Source organism: Acipenser ruthenus, chromosome 1 (assembly GCF_902713425.1).
Source record: "Acipenser ruthenus chromosome 1, fAciRut3.2 maternal haplotype, whole genome shotgun sequence".
NCBI lineage: Eukaryota > Metazoa > Chordata > Actinopteri > Acipenseriformes > Acipenseridae > Acipenser > Acipenser ruthenus.
Window position 1 is genome coordinate 58,597,674 of NC_081189.1, and position 19,665 is coordinate 58,617,338.

The 19,665-nt window shown below is 39.6% G+C and overlaps 1 protein-coding gene across 9 annotated transcripts in view; it reads left to right on the forward strand.

Annotated features, from left to right (window-relative positions):
- Positions 1-971: 971 nt before the first annotated feature.
- The window catches only part of LOC117421385 (DCN1-like protein 4), a 34,833-nt gene continuing 16,139 nt past the window's right edge, over positions 972-19,665 (forward strand). Inside the window, exons 1-6 of one of the 9 annotated variants that reach the window (XM_059026556.1) lie at positions 1,933-1,951; positions 2,115-2,162; positions 3,706-3,776; positions 14,899-14,938; positions 15,836-15,950; positions 16,891-16,979. In XM_059026556.1, coding sequence (XP_058882539.1) covers positions 15,880-15,950; positions 16,891-16,979 — 160 coding nt within the window. In that variant the 5' untranslated portion in view covers positions 1,933-1,951; positions 2,115-2,162; positions 3,706-3,776; positions 14,899-14,938; positions 15,836-15,879. Of the gene's footprint in view, positions 1,056-1,757; positions 1,952-2,018; positions 2,163-3,705; positions 3,777-12,064; positions 12,085-14,898; positions 14,939-15,835; positions 15,951-16,890; positions 16,980-19,665 lie in introns of those variants that run through there. The other 8 variants (XM_034035729.3, XM_059026549.1, XM_034035728.3 and 5 more) reach the window with 8 other exon arrangements.

Sequence of the window (19,665 nt, forward strand, 5' to 3'; positions counted from 1 at the left end):
CTCGGGTTTGTATCAAGTCGGCATCTTTCATCAAGCATTCTAAACTGTAGAAGGCGTAATGCCATGTTTGTTTCACAATTCCATATAGCTCTAGTCGTGCTATACGTTTGTATTTAAGTACAGATTTTGTCATTGATTCCAAACTTAACACAATAGCGTTACCCTCGTTAACACATTTCACACAAACCCGTCTACTAATAATTAAAAAAAAATTTTAAACATTTTTAGGGATCCTTGCAACAACTGCGACTCATTTAGAACAACGCAAAGCACACCTATGACCTAAGTCAAACAGACGCAACACTGCGAGATACAACCACTGATCTGGGATACAACCTACTGATTGAAAATTGCCGGTAAACTGGGAGGTGGATCAAAAAAGCTGGGAACGCCCTGAAACGCCTACAAAGTTCCGACAAAACCTTGCACCGACACAAGGCTAGTTTTTTAGTTCAACTCTGATATTGAAAATCTGACGCAGCTGCGACTCTGTCCTTGCACCCCCCCAAAAAACGGGACCCCAACTATCAGATTACCTCCAGTTAGTGCACTACTATGAGTATTGACCCCAGTGGTTCTGATTGCACCCGCCGCACCTTAAACAAAACTCCACAGCAGGGCCAATAGCATCCCAGTATGCACACTATCTCTTGTGATGGAGCGCTTCTTCCTCCAATGGTGAAAGGTAACAAGGAACATTCTCCAATTAAATTTCGTCGTGGGATGGTTTTTATTTGATCCTGTACGCCTGTAATCGATAACTGTGGCGAGTCTTTGGACCAATATATTTAGTTAAGGGCGGGATTTTGCTGCAACTTTGACCTGTCAGTTCAACCAGAGGCGAGTATTAAATTGAAGCAAGGACTGCTAGTGATTGACACAGAGGTTGACAAATAAACTACATTGGAGGGCGGGATGGGCGGTTAAAGCCACGGTCCACCTATAACAGTTGTGGGCGTGTCATATCTTGATATGTCCCTCCCACTAGTCGTTCTGCAGAATTACACAGAGGAGGTTCAGTGTGTGTTTGATAAAAATGCACTCTGATGCAGCCAGTAAGTACATAGTGACGATTTAGTTTTATGACATTTTTGGTTGTTAGTAGGAGGGTACCAAACATAGAAAAGTAGCTGTATGTTTTCGACTTCTAATGTGTTTTAAATTTCCATTATAGCGACTCTCTTGTGACCCTTATTTTATTTATTTGTTTTTGATCAACCGATAGAAATCAATTTATAACATTCTGAATGTAGACTTTGGTTAGAAGAGGTGACATGATGTCGTTGGCGAATACTTTGGTTGTCTTGTGTAATATACTATGGCTTTGTTAAGGGTTGTTTTTCAAAGATTAGTATCTTAGTGGATAAAACAGAAATAGCGATGAGACAATGGCATATTTGGTATGCATCGCATCAGAAATATTTTAAACGGTATTTTGTAACAAAATAGGTCAGTTTTCAAAGAAACTGTGGATAATTACACGGGGGAATTGTGACGCAGTTGTCTAAATGTCGTTTTAAATTTTTGTTACCTGCGAAATTAGTGTTCGCTTTACAATAAATCAATACTAAAATAACATTGGCTAATATATAGATATGTGTGTGTGTGTATGTGTGTGTGTGTATATATATATATATATATATATATATATATAATGTGTGTGTGTGGTAGATTTCTAGAATGATACAAAATACATTGATTAGTTTTAGGGATAAGTATCAGGAGGTGGTGTTGAATGAAATCGCATTCTGTGGGAATCTTGGGCAATGTAGTTTATTACACCGTGGTTCTATTTTGAGATGCATTTGCTTTTGTCGGCAAATAAACTACAAATCCCAGAACGCTATTTGCTCTCTTGATACTTAGTTAAACTCGATGTAAAGTTGACTGTGTACTGTTATGTTACAGTGGCAGGCTTGGCCTGACAAGGAAAACATGCCGTTTATATCGAGTAAGCACAAATACGTTTTTAACATGACCTGAATACGTCTCATTACAATTGAGCAAAACTAACATTGTTACTAAATGAGTGACGAAAATAAATTATTATTGTGACATTTGTTTTATGCAGTAAAAGACCATGGCAGTTTACGTATTTATTTATTTTTCTGTAGATACTTTTACAGCACTGTTACAGTTGATGTATTATTATTATTCTTAAGGTAAGTTGATATGTTGTGAGAAATATTTGCAAAAAATAAAATCGAATGTTATAGAAAGTATACTACATGTATAATTAATTATGTGCTATCTGAAGAAGGCGGAAACCGAAACGTTGTAGCTAATTAATAGCATAGTGAGTTTTCAGTTTGTTACTTTTCTTTGTATGTATGTATGTATGTATGTATATATGTATATATATATATATATATATATATATATATATATATATATATATATATATATATAATCATACACACACACACACACTACCATGATGGCGCAGGAGTACATACATGATGTACGTACACACAGAGCAAAGACCATACTGTACCCGTATCACTCGGCCTTCCAGTATATATTGCCTGTATTGATGTGACTCGGTGATTACTGTATGATGACCTAGTTTTAATCAGCCAAACAGTGGTTCGTATTATAGCCTAAAAGCAGGTGACTGTGTGCTGTTTGAAATAGTAGAATGAAGCCATTTTTGTGTGTATTGGTTGAATTAATTTTACTGATACTTCCATTCTAACACGTTTCTGCTGACCTTGAGTGTACATACTGTTTGGCACTTACTACACCTCATGGTACAGTATTGCCCAATACCAGTGTATGGTTTAAAAAAGGTTACTCTATTAGGGCTGTCGCTTAAAGTGGTTGTAGGTAAAACGAAATGCAATAATTCCATGTCTATAACTGCTGTATATGTCTCAAATGTGCTGTTTTGAAATACATTTTCTTAAAAGCTCTGTTTGCAAGCCTTACTTTCAGGTAGTTTTGCATGTTCATTGCTGACAAAAGCAAGCGCATCACAAAATATGATCATAGTGTAATAAACTACTTTTCCCAAGACATTTCACCCAGAAACTGAAATCCCCACTCCTTTAGTGCTTTTCTTCCTGTCATTAACCAACCTCCTACTTTCTCTAATTGATGGACATGCTTTGACCTCAAAGACAATGCTGACTCGGGTGAATGACCTAGGAAGTGAAATGATGCCGACAACCTGAACGCAAGGCAAGCAAAGGGAGCTTTCTTCAAAACAAGTTTTCCAAAACTCGTTCCTTTCAAAACTGCACCCGTGAGACGTATAGTATGCAGAGAATGGATGTACATGTCGGGTTACTCTCGAGTTAAATTTCTTCCTTAGGCACAACCACTTGCGTATAATCACTTATAAGCCAACGTTTTCTGTTTAAAGCTGGTGTTTATGATCAGGTGTTTGTTTTTAACTAAGGGCCACCAACACATTTACTAAGAGTCATTCCATTAATATGAATCATATCCAGGCAACCATATACTGTAGGAGGGATTGATTTGCTCAGATTGCCAGCTGCTTCCTGATAATTTTAGTTTAAAATCTCTTGGGGAAATATAAATAGACTGTTCAGCAAAAGTTGATCTTTCCAGCTCTTAGTAGCCTGCTGAAAAAAATATTTAAAAATTATAGGATTATCATAAAACTTAAAATACTCGAATATGGAGTGCAATAGTTTATTCAGAAGTTAATATTTGTTCTGTTTTTTTTTTTTCTCTCTGTAGATATTCAGCTAAACTCTCACCTGTCTACTCTGGCAAACATTCACAAGATTTACCACACACTCAACAGGCTGGTAATTGCTTGGGGTTTTGATTCTTACTGCTGATAATGGATACATTAGGATGTTAAATACGGTTTAAAAAATACCTTTGCCTCCTGTGATAAAGGGTGATGGGACATATATGGTACTCTTTAAAGAACACAGTGCTAACTAAATCATTCCAGTGAATCTAACCTAATATTAATTTATTGGATCTCACTGAATTGGATGTTTTAATGAAGCAAAATGTAATCCTACCAGATACTTAGGTGCAGTACTTCCTGTTCTCCATGTTCTATTTGGAGTGGTCACGTAAAGGAACGCAGTTGACTTAGAATATATGTTGGTTATAAAAAAAGCACTGATAGGTAACTGGAAAGGTTTGTTTAACAGGTATGAAAAAGCATTACAAATAAAAAAACACTGTGTGCATCTTTCATATAGGAAAATGTTGGATGCAGAAGAGATGGCAGTACTTAAGTTAGACTTACTGGAATGGTTTTGTTTATTGTGTGTGTTATGTTTAGGTGTCAAATTTAACTGCATGCTATTTACAAGAACCTGACACATGCAATTGGTTTGCCTGTAACTCATCCAATAAACAAAAACGTGGTAAATAAACTGCAGTTATACTATAAAAGTACTGTAGAGTGTAAGCGCAGCTCTGCAGCATACAATGCCAAATAAAACACATCCGTGGGTGTGGGCTTGCATGTTAATGGACTATGCACACCGGATGCGAACGACATGAGCAAATAAAAAATAATTAAAACTATTGCTTTAAATGGATACCGCAAAGGAAGCGAGCGGCGCGAATGAAGCAAGCAAATAAAGAAATACATTTGTTTATTTGCGCTACGCGCTGTTTGTGTCGCAGTGGACCAATCAGAAATAAGGTCAAAGGTAGTGGCTGTCAGACTGTCACGCTCACGCAGATATTACCACAGAAATAATAATAAAAAAAATGGACCTCAATGAGAATTTAATTATTAAAGTAAAAATATATCATGTTCTTTATGATGCTAGTGTTATGGTTATGAAGACAATGAAAAGGACACCACATGGCAAGAAGTAGCAGAAAAAATGGTAATTGATGGTATGTCTCTCTCTCTTTATTTCCCCTTAATTTTAGTAAAAGTGATGGAGAGCATCACACACTGGTTTTGTAGTTCTATAAAATGATGCTGTTTGTTTTAATAATGCTCTTGCTGTATTTGTGTCGTTCGCTTCGCTCCCGGTGTGCATTCTTTATTTGCCTTGAATTCGTTCGCTCGCGTCCAGTGTGCATTGCTCTTTAGCTTCAGCTTTAGCAATAAATAAATAAATATATATTATTTATTTATTTCACTGGTCACTTACAAGGGCTTGATTAGTGCAGAATAAGGGGGGTTTAAATTTGAGGACGGGGGTGCTTGTGTAACACGGAAAATTAGAGACATAAAGCTGGATAGCTTGAGATGAGAAGAGCTGGACTAGACAACGACATATAACACTCTGAACTCTCACGTCTCACCGGGTCAGGCAGCACCCTCTGGCTGCTGGCCGGCTATTGAGCATGAAAGACAGAACAAGCATCCCCAGGCAGCGTGGCTGGCAGCTGGGTGGCGTGGAGAGTTAGGATAAAGAGTCTCAGGTCCGTGTTGGAGAGACGAAAATAGAGAACCACCCCCCCCCTTTGGCGGGGCCCGGCTCGGCAGGTGGGGACTCGGCCAGCCAGAAGGGGCAGAAGGGTGCTCGGACCTGAAAAGAAACGAGGTAGATGGGATAGCAAGGTTGTGGCCTTGGTGAGGCTAGCGCATGAGCTGCAACAGAATAGTTGTGGCCGGGGGTTCCTCTAGCCGGCGAGGAACCGCCGGGGACGGCAGTGACTTGGGCAGGAGGCTGACCCGGTCGGTTGGGGGAGTGACAATCACTCCCCCGCCCCCCCAAAAGAAGGACCCCCGGCTCCCCGCAGCACCGCACCGTGAAGATAGGGAAGAGACCGCTGAGCCGCACATATAGATAAGAGGAAGCTGTAAGAAAGAGAAAATACAGGGAGATGTTAGTAATGACGACTAGGGATTGGAGGCCAACCGCGCTGTGGAAAGGAAAAACCCCACACTAGTGGGGGAAACCTTTGGTGGACCTGGTGGAGAGGGCGCCCCCACTCCGGGCATACTAACAAAGGACTTTTGAGCTGCTGCAATGCCTGAAGGGACTGAAGGCGGAACTGATACTGGATGGCTGATAGGTAGTTCCTGAGGAGGAAGGAGCCAGGTTGAGAGACAGACTGAGATATGTGATAGAGGCCAGCAGGTGCTGAAGATGGAGTGAGAAATACGATTCTGAGCGTAGAAGGAGGTTACGGAGGAGCAGGCAGTAGAGTAAGCTGAGCGTGAGGATGGGGCTAGAGCACTCTGCATAAAACAGCGGGCCGACTGGAGGAGACCACAGAGAGTGGAGTTTAGTTGAATATTCGCGGAATATAGGCGGTCAGGCACAGCGTTTCCATGATAATGTCGTCGAAAGGGTTGAAACATCCTTGCCGGAGAAAGTCTGTTGAGATTCACTGTCTTGATGGAGAGGAGGGGCAGGCTTTTCTCCATGCCTCTGAGAATTAGGCGTATCTCTGGAACGGATGACAGAGGAGGAGAGGAGATAGATTGAAGGCGAAATTGATACCCGCTAGGTAGCATCTAAATAGAGGAGGGGGCTAAATGTAGAGACAGCCTGAGGTGAGTGATGAAGGAGAGGAGGTGCTGGAGGTTGCAAGAGGTATGAGAGATCCGATTTTTGCTTGCAAAAGTGAGTAACTGAAGGCCAGGCGTCGAGTAGGAGGAACAGGTAGATGGGGCGAAAGCGTTCTCCATGAATCCACATGCTGATTGAAGGAGGCCAGAGAGAGAGTTATTCAGTTGAATATTGTCTTGCTGAAGGGGGACGGGGGGCTGGAGGCGGAAACTGGTCCTGGATACCTGAGAGATCATTCCTGATGGATGAAGGCTATCCCAGGTTAAGGGATAGCCTGAGGTCTGTGATAAAGGCAAGGAGGTGCTGAAGGTTATAGGAGGTGAGAGAGATCCGATTCTGGGCACAGATTGTGGAAAGGAAGACCAGGCAATAGAATAAGAAGAGCGAGTGGAAAGGGCGAAGGCATGCTCCCTGAAGCTGCAGGCCGACTGGAGGAGGCCGGAGAGTGTGGTGTTTAGGGAACACCAGTTGATTGAAAGGAGAAACTTGCTGCGAGTTGGGGTCTGCTTCTGGGACCAGGCTGTGAAACTTGTGGACCATCACACAACCTCCACACTGGGCATTTTCTTTTTTTTTTTCTTAACTGCCAGGTGTGGTATTCGTAGTAAAATACTACAGCTGGCCAAAGTCCAGTATCTGGGTGCACGGAATGGTTTACAAGACCTCATGGTAGATATGGCTTAACGCTCCAAGTCTATCCATTGTATTACCCTTGTTGTCCTGGTAACTGTTGCCTTGATGCTGTCATGGTAAGTTCACAGGGTGCACTCTGATCCTTCAGGAGTTCTGCAGAGGATGTGCTTCACGAGAGCAGTTAGACATAGTACTTCCATGGTCAGGTCATTGAATAGACAGAGCAGCCATTTCTGAGGGTAGAGATTAAAGAGTGAAGCATGTCTATTGCAATAGGGAGCCAGGAGGGAGCAGCGGGGGGGTGGGGCTCTTGAGGATCTCTCCGAGTGTCAAGCAAACTGATGGGACGGAGATGAGGCGGCAGAAATACTGAATTCCGGAGATGTAGGCTTTAACGGTAGTGGGGGCTAATTGAAGAGAATCCCTTGCATGGGCGATGGAGATTACAATCCGCTGTTCATTAAATCGGAATGGGATGTATTTTGTTTTGAGTGCAGAAAGTTGTAAATGTTTTCCATCCAGTGGTAAATGAAGATTTGGTAGCTGGGGCTAAGAGTGTGGCCATGTAGTGAGGAGCAGATTGCAGAAGGTTGGACAGTGTTGTATTTAGTTGAACGGCAGATGTTGGTGTTGCAGAGTTTGAGGTGGCAGCTGGACCTGAACAAAAATTACATCAACTGCTGAGTTGTTTCTGGAAACGAAGGCAGAAAGATGAGATGCCGACCATCCTGAGTTAGTTAATACGGGATCGATCAGCAGTTTGCTACCATCGTGTCTGCTAAAAAATAAATAATGTCTGTTTGGAATGGAAAAGGTGAACTTGTAATCAGAGGTTTGGGTTTCACAACTCCAGTCATTCTCCTAATAGTGGAACTCCTTAAATCATAAATCAAAGCAGATTTCCTGTCTCGTACCGTGTATTAAAGCTTGTAGTATCTGAGAGGATGAGCGGACATGAGACTAAATTGCTGAGGAAATCAAGCGTGCCGTGTGTGTAAAGATTTTTATTTTATTTTTTATTTTTTTAAATCCAGGTATTGGTGGAAAGTTTGAGCATTGGAAGCTCTGGAGGAGAGCAGTTGCAGATTTGAACAGTAAACCAAAGCAACTTTGTATGCTGCAATAGGAGCAGATCTGAAGAGGGAGCCGAGATTTGCTGTAATGAGGGGATATTAACAGTAGAGGCAAGCTCTGCTGAACGGGCAGAGATCTGAGGGAGTAAACAATGGAATGTTGTTAGTGTTGTGCAGTGGCCTGCTGTAGAGAGCAGAGAGCTGCTGAAGCAGTGGAAATTGGTATTTGAGAGTTAAGGTGTTTAAGATGATGTCGGAGATGGGTCTGAGGCCGCTGCAGAACCCGAGAGGAAGAGAATGCGTTGCTCGGAGGCTGCTGCAAAACCTATTGATTTGATCAGGAGCAATCTAAGAGTATTGTCTATTGCGGTGTAGGACCCTTTGACTGAAATGTTGATAATCGTAGGACATAGTTTTCGTATGTGCCTGGTAGCTCAAATTGAATGAAAAGGACTTTGAAAATTGTATTAGCCTTGATGAAGTTGGGGGCAAATGAGGAAGTGCAAATCTGGGAACAAAAAGGTTGCAGGAATGGCCTGATGCAGGGAAGCTGGAAAATTAATGTGACGGTGGATTCTTAACATCTCAGAAAGCTGATAAGCTTGGCTTCATGACGAGGTCCTCAAGGAGGGATTTGGATTTGAAAAATTCAAGTTAATATAATGTAGCAAGAGAGGTTGAGGCAGGAGGGGACTGAGAATCCCTTGGAATGACAACGAACTGCAGGAATTGCAGAAAGTTTGGAGTGTGCGAGATTCGCAGCAATAGCAAATCAGCTTAAATTATGTAGAGCTTGTGGTGTTATGCTGCCATCTAGAGGTTGTGATTGGAATTGAAACTTGTTTTCAGTGAAGCAGGGTAGCATTAAAATCCTTGTCTATGTATAAAACATTTGCTTTAGAACAGTTACTGATGATATAAGTAAGTTAACTAAGTTAACGTAGGTGTAGAAGAGGAGCCGGCAGTATTTAGATGTCACAAATTGGCGAGTTGAAGCTCTCATGTTGCAAAAGCGCAGAAGATTGCAGTAGTGAGGCACAGGCTCGCATTGCCTGTTAAAGCTGCCTGGTCGCCGTAGCGACTTAACACTCCCAGTATTCACTCGATGAGGCGTTGCAGTGGTAACCATGGTCTGTGAGGCGCCGGTGGGAAAGAGTTGCAGTACAGCAGTGACGTTGGAACAGTCTTTCCGATGAAAACGCAGACCAAGTTGAGAATGTCACTGTGCTTTGAATGGCGAAGACTGAGCAGGTAGGAAAATAGCTGATACTATCTTGCGAGCGCTGAGCAAAGAAATGGCCTGCAGTGAAAGGAGCGAACAACAAAAAACAAACACAGACAAAGGGCGGAAGCAGTGCTGGGTGTATAAATAAGAAAAGAAAGAGAGATTGACATGCAAGCTACCTAATGGGATTGCCCATACTGCTCTGGTCACGCCCTTTCTATTTACCTGACCAAATAGAGCGACGCAAGCTATTGGCAGAGAGACTGGGACTTGATTGAAACTGAACTGCACCCCCCCTCACCTGGAAGTAATTTGTGTGGCTAATCCCGCCCCCACTGAGAGCTGCCAGGGAAGCTAGAGAAGCCGAATACAAACATAAAACTTGGAAGCTCAGCGAGAGAGCACCCTCTACAGCGTCCACTGAATTACACCTAAAGGTTAACATATACAGACGTGCTCAAATTTGTTGGTACCCTTAGAGCTCATTGAAATAATGCTTCATTCCTCCTGAAAAGTGATGAAATTAAAAGCTATTTTATCATGTATACTTGCATGCCTTTGGTATGTCATAGAATAAAGCAAAGAAGCTTTGAAAAGAGATGAATTATTGCTTATTCTACAAAGATATTCTAAAATGGCCTGGACACATTTGTTGGTACCCCTTAGAAACGATAATAAATAATTGGATTATAGTGATATTTCAAACTAATTAGTTTCTTTAATTAGTATCGCACATGTCTTCAATCTTGTAATCAGTCATTCAGCCTATTTAAATGGAGAAAAGTAGTCACTGTGCTGTTTGGTATCATTGTGTGCACCACACTGAACATGGACCAGAGAAAGCAAAGGAGAGAGTTGTCTGAGGAGATCAGAAAGAAAATAATAGACAAGCATGGTAAAGGTAAAGGCTACAAGACCATCTCCAAGCAGCTTGATGTTCCTGTGACAACAGTTGCAAATATTATTAAGAAAAAGAACCAAGGATAACTGCCAAAGAGATACAAGCTGAACTCCAAGGTGAAGGTACGTCAGTTTCTGATCACACCATCTGTCGCTTTTTGAGCGAAAGTGGGCTCCATGGAAGAAGACCCAGGAGGACTCCACTTTTGAAAGAAAAACATAAAAAAGCCAGACTGGAATTTGCTAAAATGCATATTGACAAGCCACAATCCTTCTGGGAGAATGTCCTTTGGACAGATGAGTCAAAACTGGAGCTTTTTGGCAAGTCACATCAGCTCTATGTTCACAGACAAAAAAATGAAGCTTTCAAAGAGCACCATACCTACAGTGAAACATGGAGGAGGCTCGGTTATGTTTTGGGGCTGCTTTGCTGCGCCTGGCACAAGATGCCTTGAATCTGTGCAGGGCACAATGAAATCTCAAGACTATCAAGGCATTCTGGAGCGAAACGTACTGCCCAGTGTCAGAAAGCTCTGTCTCAGTCTCAGGTCATGGGTCCTCCAACAGGATAATGACCCAAAACACACAGCTAAAAGCACCCAAGAATGGATAAGAACAAAACATTGGACTATTCTGAAGTGGCCTTCTATGAGTCCTGATCTGAATTCTATCGAACATCTATGGAAAGAGCTGAAACTTGCAGTCTGGAGAAGGCACCCATCAAACCTGAGACAGCTGGAGCAGTTTGCTCAGGAAAAGTGGGCCAAACTACCTGTTAACAGGTGCAGAAGTCTCATTGAGAGCTACAGAAAACGTTTGATTGCAGTGATTGCCTCTAAAGGTTGTGCAACAAAATATTAGGTTAGCGGTCCCATCATTTTTGTCCATGCCATTTTCATTTGTTTTCTTATTTACAATATTATGTTGAATAAAAAATCAAAAGCAAAGTCTGATTTCTATTAAATATGGAATAAACAATGGTGGATGCCAATTACTTTTGTCAGTTTCAAGTTATTTCAGAGGAAATTGTGCATTCTTTGTTTTTTGTGGAGGGGTACCAACAAATTTGAGCACGTCTGTGTATGTATGTGTGTGTGTGTATATATATATATATATATATATATATATATTATTTATATAGTAAATATTATTTATATATATATAAAATTTTTTGTGGAAACCCAGATTTATTTATTTAATTGCGAAACGATAATGTTTTTCAGATTTATCTGTTGGGTAAATGTTGACTCGCCAACTTAAAAAAAAAAAAAAAGTTGCATGTATTTTTTCACAGATTTATTTGTTAGAAATGTTAGATAAGTGTTAATAAAATATTTAAATTCAGATTTTTGTTAGAAACCAAGATTTAACATGTTAGCTAAATGTACACTCGTTAGTGGGAAAAAAAAATAAAATATATACACTGATTTTAAATGCTGAATTTTATCGCTTATGTATTTAGCTAAATATGGAGTTTTGTTGTTAACTGTTCGACAAAATATGCGATTAACATGAGATCGGGAATAAATTAAAGTTCTAACATTAATATGTTGGGGGAGGGGGAGGGCAATAAAATGTATGTTAAAAATGGGGAATGGTGTTTAACAAGTTTGCACACTCCTTATTTTATAGTATTCCACATTGTCAAACGGTTTCTGTTAACAGGAAAAAAACAAAAAACAAAACAGTGACGAACCTTTGAAGGTTTAAAACTACCTTCGAATTCCTGGTTGGGGAACGAACCTTCGAACACAGCTCTACAAGAAAATAAGGGCTTTATGTAGGTGTACTGATTAATCCAATCATTCCTCAGGAAACGTCCTCTAAGATCATTTGTTTATGTAATGGATAACACTCCTGTTTGGTGTGTTTGCTGCCAGTTTATAAGAATGTAAAACCGCAAACGGAAGGAGGTTGTTAGGTCCATCGATGCTGGTCCAGTTCTATTAGCAAATTGATCCCAGGACCTCATCCAGATGGCTCCTAAAGGACCTCAAGGAATTGGAAGCAAAAACAGGACTTTCCAACCCATTCCATACACCCACCACTCTCTGTGTATAATCAAAAAAGTGCTTTCTACCCTCTGTTCTAAATTTGTCTCCATTAAACCTGCACATGTGTCCTGAGTAGAAGGTTTTCGGTATCAAAGCAATACAAAGTTATGTTCTGTCAGAAATACAAAGTGGAAAACATTCATTATCCTTATGTAGAGTCATCTGAGAGAGAAAGAGGATATAGTGTTCACTTGCATGTTTTCTGGTTAACATCACTCGTTATGCTGAAGATGTTTATTATTTGTTTCTTTTTTTTTTCTTTTAAATCTGCCACTTCATTTTCTTCAGGAAAGCCTGACCTCTTACTCTGAATGACATACTACACATGGGGAGGGGGGATATGTCCTCCTACTGTAATTTGGTGAAATATGGATATTCCTTAGATGCTGATCGTGTCAATAGGTGGGGCTAATGAAGGCTGGGTCTTCAGGCATTCTTCCGTATTTGATTCAACTTTGCACGGTCAAAAGAATGTATTCAATGTACTCAAATGAAGGTGAAACGTTGATGTGATATGAGCGATGTAGGCCTGTTGTCATATATTTGGAAATGGTTAATTTTGTCTGGTGTAAAAGTCAGTACATTCCTAAGGCCCTGTCCACACTATGCCTTTAAACCGTATTAGTTGCCTTAAACCTGCTTAAAAGTGCTAATCGCAGCCTCTGCGAATTTTGTGCACCTTTCTGCAATCTTATAAGTGCTCTGGCCTACAGCAGCGGAAAACAAGGCAGTTGATTTTCAACGATGAGCCTACTGCCTTTTCGATATCCATCTGTTCAACCAGATTTTCTCTTTGAGATCCAGTCTTCCTGGGACCATCCAGCAACAGCTGTTTCCTGGTTGATAGACGCCCTATACATACCTGTCAAGGTCCCAGGACAGTTGACCAGGAGAGTTTGTGTAACGGATAGTGTTAACAGTAGAACCGCCGAGATTTCAGACTACATACAACCGGCTTCGATATGAAAATGAAAAATAAACAATCGGATACAGCTTAATATTTTTATTTCTGAACATCATGCGTAACATTTTCAGAGTAGAAACACAGTATTTACATTGAAAATTAAACTTTTTCTTATTTTTTTTCAAAGAGCACATATACATAAACATGAAAAACTGTAATAAAATAAACTTTATGGAATAAACTTCTGTTGAATCATAGATGTATTTTGTGTGGTGCATGTTATATGCACAAGTGGCAGACTTGCAGTCTCTCAAGATGTTGATCATTGATGTTGGAATCATAACCAATTTAAGTGGGACCCAACTGGGAGATTTGTCCTGACAGGGAGATGGGTCCTGGTCAAAACAGGAGACTTGACAGGTATACCTATATAGGGTGCATGGTGTGGAGAAGCTGGGCCTGGCCCCTCTTCCACCAGTTGAGGCTTCTATTGCTGCCTTTGTCCAGGCGCCTGTCCAACAAGCAGTGCTGGGTGTCTCAGAGGTCAAGGAGATATGCATACTTTTACTAGGTTTTGGAACCAGTGTTAAGGGCAGTTTCTCAGTCGACCATTACAACACAGACTCTGAGGTGAAAATTGTGCTCAGTATTTCGCCCTAGCTATTTGTTACTGGGGTTCCGAATGGTACACTCAAGGCAGCCTTTGGCTTAGCCTTGTAGCATTCCGGTCATTCTGCAATCTTGCCCTTTTTGGTACACATATCCATATTGGCAATAGTTACATTTTGTACTTGAAAAGGAACGTTATTATCATAACCCTGGCTCCATGAAATAGAACCATTGGCCTTCAAGGTTGCTGCATCCATGATTGCAGCAGGCTTGAAGGCAAAATGATGCTGAGATCTGTGAGCGCAGTCCTTTTGTGTCCTCGTGGGCAAGGCCACGACTGCATCACAGGCTCGCTGAGCAGCTTTGGTATACAATTTTAGGTTTTGGGTCTTTAGGAGGTAAATACCCATTCAGTAGTGGTTACATTTCTAACGTTTTTATTATAAGTGAAATTTTTTGCACTTCTTCAGAGAAGCAAAGAACCCACAGTGCTGGAGTATAACCTCCTCCCCCCCTCCCTTTCCTTTTTGCTGGCAGTTGCAATGTGTATGAACCATACAAAATGTCTTCTGAGGAACAGTGTGGAAAAGTAAGCTGCAAGCATAAAACAGAATTACTTAGATAAGGCTTGGCTAACCGTGATATAATTATGATAGAATTGCACACGATATGTAAAGCATTTAGAGATCCTGTGTTGAGACCAGTAATACAGTAAATGGCCCATCACCCTGAAGAGGGACTGTACTCTTTTACATAACATTTACTGTGGAAAAGCAAACCTTTTAACATGGTTGGGTTTTCTGTCACAAGGTTCATGGCTGTTTCATAATTTAGGAGCAGCAAGTGTATTTTTAGGCAGAGTATGCTTTATTTTTTTTCTTTGCTAGCACCTGTTGTGTTTTGAAATGAAACAGGAACAATTTCTAAATGGTGCTTGCTTTAGAAAGGTTTATTCTCTGCTTCTGCATATTAATCATGTTAACAATTTCTGCAATGCAAGACGGATGATGACATGTTTTTATTACAGAATCTGACAGAAGACTTTAGCCAAGACGATCACCAGACAGGTATTAAAACCCCTGCAACCTGTTTCTTTTTTTTTAAATATCACTGTAAGGTACAGTAGCTTGTATGAGTTTGCAATCCTGCTGCCACCAAACCTACTACTGTTAATAGCCCATGAACCATATTAAAAGTAACAGCTCCATGTGACCTAAGATGGTCGTCATATTGGAGTCAGGTGACTTTTTGATTTACAAATCCTCAGTACACCTGTATTCTGTGAGTCCCTAGGTCAAGGTAGATTGTAGGTGTGGCACAAGAAAAGTTAATCCGTTCCTGCTTTTTTTTTGGGGGGGGGGGGGCACAAAGCTGCCCCCACCACAGTGTCAAAGCCTTAAAACTTCACATGTAAACCTTGTTTTCTTAATGTATTAGTGTCTATGACATTGACCTCTGACCTAAAACTTGTGCTCATTTGGTCTTTGAAGTGACAGCTGCATAGAGACAATCCACATTGAGCTACTGTCTTAATGTTTGGTACACAGTTGTATTCTTTGATTATCTTACCTTACCCCTTTAGATTGTGCTGCCAGGTATGCTTTGTTTTTTTAATTGTCATACCTCTGTGGGGACAAGTTCTCACTACAGTGTGTTAACATAATTATAATTCTTTTTCACTTGTCTTTCCCCCTTTGTGCATTTAGAATGGTTGCATAAAATTACATAACCAGAATTGGGCCCTGTGGAAATTTGTAAATCTGATTGTTATACCATTCAGGCTTAAGTGAGTTATTTCTGTTCATGGTGTTGCAAATGAAATGTCCTCCTGTGAATTCATATCCTCTCCAAACACATAATCACCTACATTGCTCTGGAATTGTATTTGTATACTTGTAGATGATGGAGCTTTTAAAAAAAAAAAAAAAAAAAAAAAAATGATTCCACTTTCTTTTTAAATTTAGGGAGCCTTCGGTCTTGCAGTTCCTCAGACTGCTATTCTAAAACAATGCCACCTAGAAAAAAGAGGAGACCTACGACAGGAGATGACTTATCTGCCAAAAAAAGTAGACATGATAGGTAAACTCGATTGGACTGGTTGCATGTAGTTTCTAATGTGAAAAACAGTTAGTTATTGTAGTTAAAGCAGTAATTCCATAAATCTTTTCTGACTTCCATTAGCTTCATATGCAGTGAAAGAAACACATTTTATAGCAAACATGTATTCTATTTGAAAGCAAGATATTTGGTAGTATATTTGGTTAAAGAAACTTTTCACTTCCTAGGTCATTTGACCTGAGTAGTGTCTGTAGGTCAAAGCATGTCACTCAATAGGGGAAGCAGCTGGTTGGTTAATGACAGGAAAGAAGCTGTTGAAGGGGTGGGGATAATTTCACTCTCCAGGTGAAATGATTATTTTTAATCAAGTGTTATATCAGATATGATGTTTTTAAATTAAAAATACATGTGTTTCTTTCAAAACTGTATATTTGAGACCTATATAGTGAATTGAAGTGCACCACAGGTAAGATTTTATGGAATTATTTTGTTAGCTACAATCACTTTAAACTAGTGCTGGGACGAACATGGAATTTTCATGTTTGGATATTTGTTCAAGATTTAGATATTCATTTGGATATTCATTCATTTTCAAAATGTTGTCAAAGCCGTTATATGCAACACTGTATTAAATTAGAAAAATATTCCAGATGTAAGAAAGGCCTTACCACCCACGAATGGGGTTCCGTCAGGGCATGCCCCCCCACTCACAGCAGCAGCAGTGACAGTGATGATAAAGTCATTTCTGATGGACAGACATTCTTTTTTTGTCTTCGAATACATGTAAAAATATATTCAGATATTTGTCCCAGCACTACTTTAAACAATTAAAGACTGCCCCTTCCCCCTTTGAAAATTAACAAATGTGTCCTCAAATACAAGAACACAATTAAGGATATTCTCGGTCACTCTGTTTTTCTGACATGACCTAATATTCTTACTGTTTTTGCTTCATTTAAAGCATGTACAGAAAACATGAAGCATCTAGCATCAAAACTGAAGAAGTTTTCTCAAGTAAAAGATGTTTGGAGTGGTTTTATGAATATGCAGGTAGGATTTAATGTCTGAGTTTTATTATATAAGTTGTTTTGAACCTTTGGGCATATTAATGATACAGATCTTTGTCCGATATCCCATTTTACTTCATGTTTACAAACCATTCAATTTTACATACCATTCCCCTTGTGTTATGTCCCCAGGGTTGAGAAAGTAAACATAAAAAGAAAAAAAACAGATCAAGAAAAGAAGAGACACATGATGGAGTGTCTTTGACTGCCCATTTGTAATGGAAGTATGATACAAACACAGCTTCCTCACACCTCTGTAGGAAGGCTCTTGAAAATATCTTGTCACATCTAAAGTAGAATTGACACCTTGCTGTGACTAAATTCTAGCTTAATTTAAATATTTTTGTGTAGCAGAAAATGAACACACATGCATGGTGGTTTTTGGTCATCTAGACAAAATGGATCCAAGTTTCCTCTGCTGGTCGATGCAGTCATTGGCAGTGGAAATAAATTTGGTAGACCTTGAAAGAGCAATGCTGCCACCTGTTGATTTGTTGACATTACAAGATGATTGTTGCAGACAAATCCAATAATGTTAACTTAAAACACTCTGATGTATTTTAAAGTTAAACCATTTGACTTGCATGTTTTATATATATTTTTAAACATGCACACTAACTACCTATTGCATTTACACAGTCTAGCACAATCTACATTCAGAAATTGTATAATTAAACAATATTGCAACAAGAGTGCATGAAAAATTACTACTTTTTTTGCCAGTAATTTTACAAAGCTGCCTCTGCCACACTGATCTCATATTTGCTGGATTATATATACACTGCATGATCAATGTTCTGGTGACATCAGCGCTCCAGATAAACTGAGTAAAGGGAGTTTTACGCATTGAAAAAATATGAATTAAGTATGATATTAAAATGGAATGCCTAACAAAGTATAGCAAACAAGTATAGCAATTTTGCTGCACAGCTTGAGTTGGCATGTTGTACTTCGTTGGTTCCCGGAGTCTGAATGGTCAATTGTGATTTCCATTACACGAGAGTAGATGTTAAAACTTGTAGCCTGCCTGGGAATTGCTAGAAACACATGACCAGTAAGTACACTCACTTGCGATGCATGTTTCTCACTGGTGAATAAGTGACTGGATTCTTGATTTTGGATTTCTCTGCACCGTCTTAGTGCCCCTCAATCTGTTCTACCAATTGACCTATCTGTCAACCGAAGTTTTGGAAGATAAAGCTATATAATAAATACAATATTCTGTGTTTGGACAGAGTCAGGATGCTTTATATTGCTATAGCTAGGCGATCAATAAGGAATACAATATTATTGTTTCTTTATAAATATACAGTATGTGCATGCAGGCCTTTTGTTAAGTATATTCCTTCTGCAGCGTTGGAATAAAGTTCTGCTTCTGTGTGTTTGCTTTACAGCCATATTGTTTGCGGTCAATAAAGCACATGAGAATAATTGTTGTTTTTATTTTTATTGTAAGACCAGGTTTTTATACAGTAGTTCAAAGTAAAATTACTGTAAGGTTGTAGTTAATGCATACCCCATAAGTTAGCATCAAAGTATGTACAGTATTTATTGAAAGCACTCTTGACTTCAAGGTAATGTTACATTTTTGCTTACCCAAAAAACATTTTACTCACATTGGAGCTGATGTAAGGATATGTGCAAAGTGATTTGTGGCTACAAAACACCATATTGTGGCCAAAATCCCTGTTTTGCCCATGTAAACAGTGTTTAGTGGCCGTAAAGTTGGACTTTTAGCGGTCATTAAAAATGCGTCGTATGTAAAGAATGGTTTTCACTTGGAGTTATGCACCGCTATCAAATTAGCACTTTGCCATCATTGATCCATTGAAATGATACTGAAATGTATTCAAATGAAGAAAAGAGCATGGAATTGGGCAGGGATCTGGAATACTAAAGCCCGCCGCACACAGCCCGACTCAATGTCTTGCATGGCATTGTATGCTGATTAGACGGCGGAGACAACGCCAAAAGAACAAAAGAAGCGCTTGGCATATTAATTTTAGCTTTTGACCATTTACACCGTGCAAACGTTTCAGGCAGTGTTGGACTTCTTGTATAATTTGTCTACTACACTTTAGCCTGTGGTAAATAAAATCCAACCTGTTGATTTTTATTTGACTTTAGCATTTTATTCTCTTTGTGTGGATTTAGAGGCTTGGGAGATCGACGCATCGGTTACTTCTGTTTTAGCGCAGTAAGAAAATATATGCTGCCAGTAGATTGATAATAAAAAGGTAAATTGAAAATTTACTTTTTGATTAGTAAACGCTTAAACTATTCAAATGTGCACATATCTGGTATTTTTGAATTCGGGACACTCGGAGCAATTATTATTATTATTATTATTATTATTTATTTCTTAGCAGACGCCCTTATCCAGGGCGACTTACAATCGCAAGCAAATACAAATACATTCAAGTGTTACAATATAAGTCATACAATAAGAACAAGAAATACAATAATTCAAGACTAATGTATTTTTACCTGTGGAACTAAAGCTGTCAATATTCTGCCATCTTGTATGACAAGTTACATGACAAGCTTAAACCTGCTTCATCATTGGTTGACACCCTTATGACTAATCAGTCTCAGTCAGTCTTGGTCGGCAACTGCCGTACACAGACAGACTGACCACATCTGAACGAAACTGCATCTGAAAAAAATTA